This window comes from Corticium candelabrum, chromosome 12, assembly GCF_963422355.1.
Source record: "Corticium candelabrum chromosome 12, ooCorCand1.1, whole genome shotgun sequence".
In the NCBI taxonomy this organism is placed as follows: Eukaryota; Metazoa; Porifera; class Homoscleromorpha; order Homosclerophorida; family Plakinidae; genus Corticium; species Corticium candelabrum.
In genome coordinates, this window is record NC_085096.1 from 1,890,001 (window position 1) to 1,892,500 (window position 2,500).

The following is a 2,500-nucleotide window of genomic DNA, read 5'->3' on the forward strand; positions in this document are numbered from 1 at the left end:
CCTCCCAGACCCGTGTAGGAGGACGATTTTGAATCGGCACTACACGGGTCTGGCAGGCCAAGGCTAGTTCGTAAGTACCCCGCTTCCTTCATTTGTTCCACTAATTTTGACATAAACTTCCCTGTTTCTAGCACAGCCTTCAGTTTGAACCTGGATGCTGTCCTTACCCCACAATGCTATGAGGTACAAGGTTTCGTGTTCTGACGACGCCATTTTCGTATGTATTGAGCATGCGTGGCCATCAGCCCGGCTTGACCCGCATTCACACGACAATTTGAAGTCACGCTGACCCGGACCAACCTGTGCTGGCACGGCAAGTTGTGGTGGGTCAGGCCAGCACGACTCGGCCCGCATTCACACGACGATTTCATTCAGCGCTGACCCGGTTAGGAGAGCTCGTGTGAATGGGGTATTAGGCGCTGGAGAACTTACAAACTGCATACAGTCTTTACGTTGATCTAAATTGCTAAAGCATATCTAAATACCACAATATCCTTATTCAATTATGATGTCGCTAGTTAAGTGGTCACGCTCTGTAGAAAGGTCCAAGTGGAAAACGCAGATCCACGTATCCATGTCCGGTACATATTTGGGCATGTCAAATAGACTGCAACGTCTCGTCTCATTGTCTTTCACGAAACAATCTACTGAGATGGCAGATCTCTAGAGCGCATATCTAGAGGCTACTTGTGATGACGAGGGTAGAGGGTCAAATTCAAACGACCGATTCTCGTGTTCTGATTGAAATTGTCGTGTGACGCCTTCAATATTTTTTGTGTGTGTATATATATATATATATATATATATATATATATATATATATATATATATATACAGTGAGTACACGTAGTACAAGTAACTGTGCATGCGTCTACAGAGCTTCTGAAGACGTTTCTGCTTGCAGATCGAGTTTCTCACGTTCTATAGCCATCTAGCGCCAATACTGCGCCCTCACTCTGTTGCAGCGGCTAACAGAGAAAGCCGTGGAAGGAAACGTGGTGTGTAGATAGACTTGCTAAGCCAACTATCATATGATACGTGTAATAATATTGGATGTGGAATTGTGTGAATCCGTGGATCCGCATTGTCTACTCAGCCTGTAAACGGATCTGCCAACTGCTAAGTACACGACACAAGAATGATAAGGACCCAGGCCACCAGCAGGGTAACTAGCACACCTGCTGCAACCACAGCTTTATTAGCACGTCCTGGTTAACGCTTGCAGACAGTACTAAATGTGCTTCTGGACGCTACATGGTGAAAAGTGTGTTGATTGGTTTGTTTTATTGTTAGGAGTGACTGAATTAGAGAGTTGAATGTGCATGTAGAGAGTGTTAGTGTTGTGAAAGAGCACCCTCACTGTGATGGGTTTGGCTGTGGGTAACTATCACAATTATCATGCAATTGTCTCATTGGTCAGTCAAAGGCGTTGTTTGGTCGGCCATTGGTTGATGACCGGCCGCTATTTCATGCTCTGACAGACAGACAGACGGACGGACAGGCAGATGGATAGACAGACGGACAGGCAGACAGATGGACAGACGGACAGGCAGATGGATAGACAGACGGACAGGCAGACAAATGGACAGACGGACAGGCAGATGGATAGAGACGGAGAGGCAGACAGATGGACAGACAGGCAGATAGACAGACAGACACGCTGACAGACAGGCAGATAGACAGACAGGCAGATAGACAGACAGACAGACATACTGAAAGACAAACAGACAGACAGACAGGATGACAGACACTGAAAGGACAAGTAGACAGGCATACTGAGAGACAAATAGACAGACAAGTAGACAGACAGAGACTGAGAGATAGACATACTGAAGACACACACACACACACACACACACACACACACACACACACACACACACACACACACACACACACACACACACACACACACACACACACACACACACACACACACACACACACACACACACACACACACACACACACACACACACACACACACACACACACACACACACACACACACAGCCAGATGGACAGACATTCACACACGTTACGACAGTCTTCCTGCATCATTGACGCTTACACAAGCCATTTGTCATATTTCTCACTCAACTTTCTCATTACAGACAGCAGAAGGCGAGCAGATCTCACAACTGATTGCCGGCTACATCGACATCATTCTGAAGAAGGTTGAATTGAGGTGTCAAGCAGTGGTCATACATTGTATGTCTGATGTGTTGCTTGTTACGTCTAGAAACGAGCATCAGACAGGAGGGTACCCGAAGTTGAAGATGAGTCTGCACTGACGGAAGACACGGTTATGCCAGCAAAGTAGGTGGTTGGTGTGTGTGTGTGTGTGTGTGTGTGTGTGTGTGTGTGTGTGTGTGTGTGTGTGTGCACGGATCTTTGGCTGTTTGTTTGTCTGTCTCTCTGTCTCTGTCTCTTTGTCTGTCTGTCTCTCTGTATGTCCGTGTGCCCGTTCTCTGTCTGTCTGTGTGTCTGTCTGTGTGTC

The 2,500-nt window shown here is 46.8% G+C and overlaps 1 protein-coding gene across 1 annotated transcript in view; it reads left to right on the plus strand.

Annotated features, from left to right (window-relative positions):
• LOC134187857 (talin-like) overlaps window positions 1-2,500 on the plus strand; it is a 36,688-nt gene that overhangs the window by 7,463 nt on the left and 26,725 nt on the right. Inside the window, exons 13-14 of the mRNA XM_062656027.1 lie at window positions 2,115-2,177; window positions 2,243-2,319. Of these exons, the coding sequence (XP_062512011.1) occupies window positions 2,115-2,177; window positions 2,243-2,319 (140 nt within the window). The remainder of the gene's footprint in view (window positions 1-2,114; window positions 2,178-2,242; window positions 2,320-2,500) is intronic.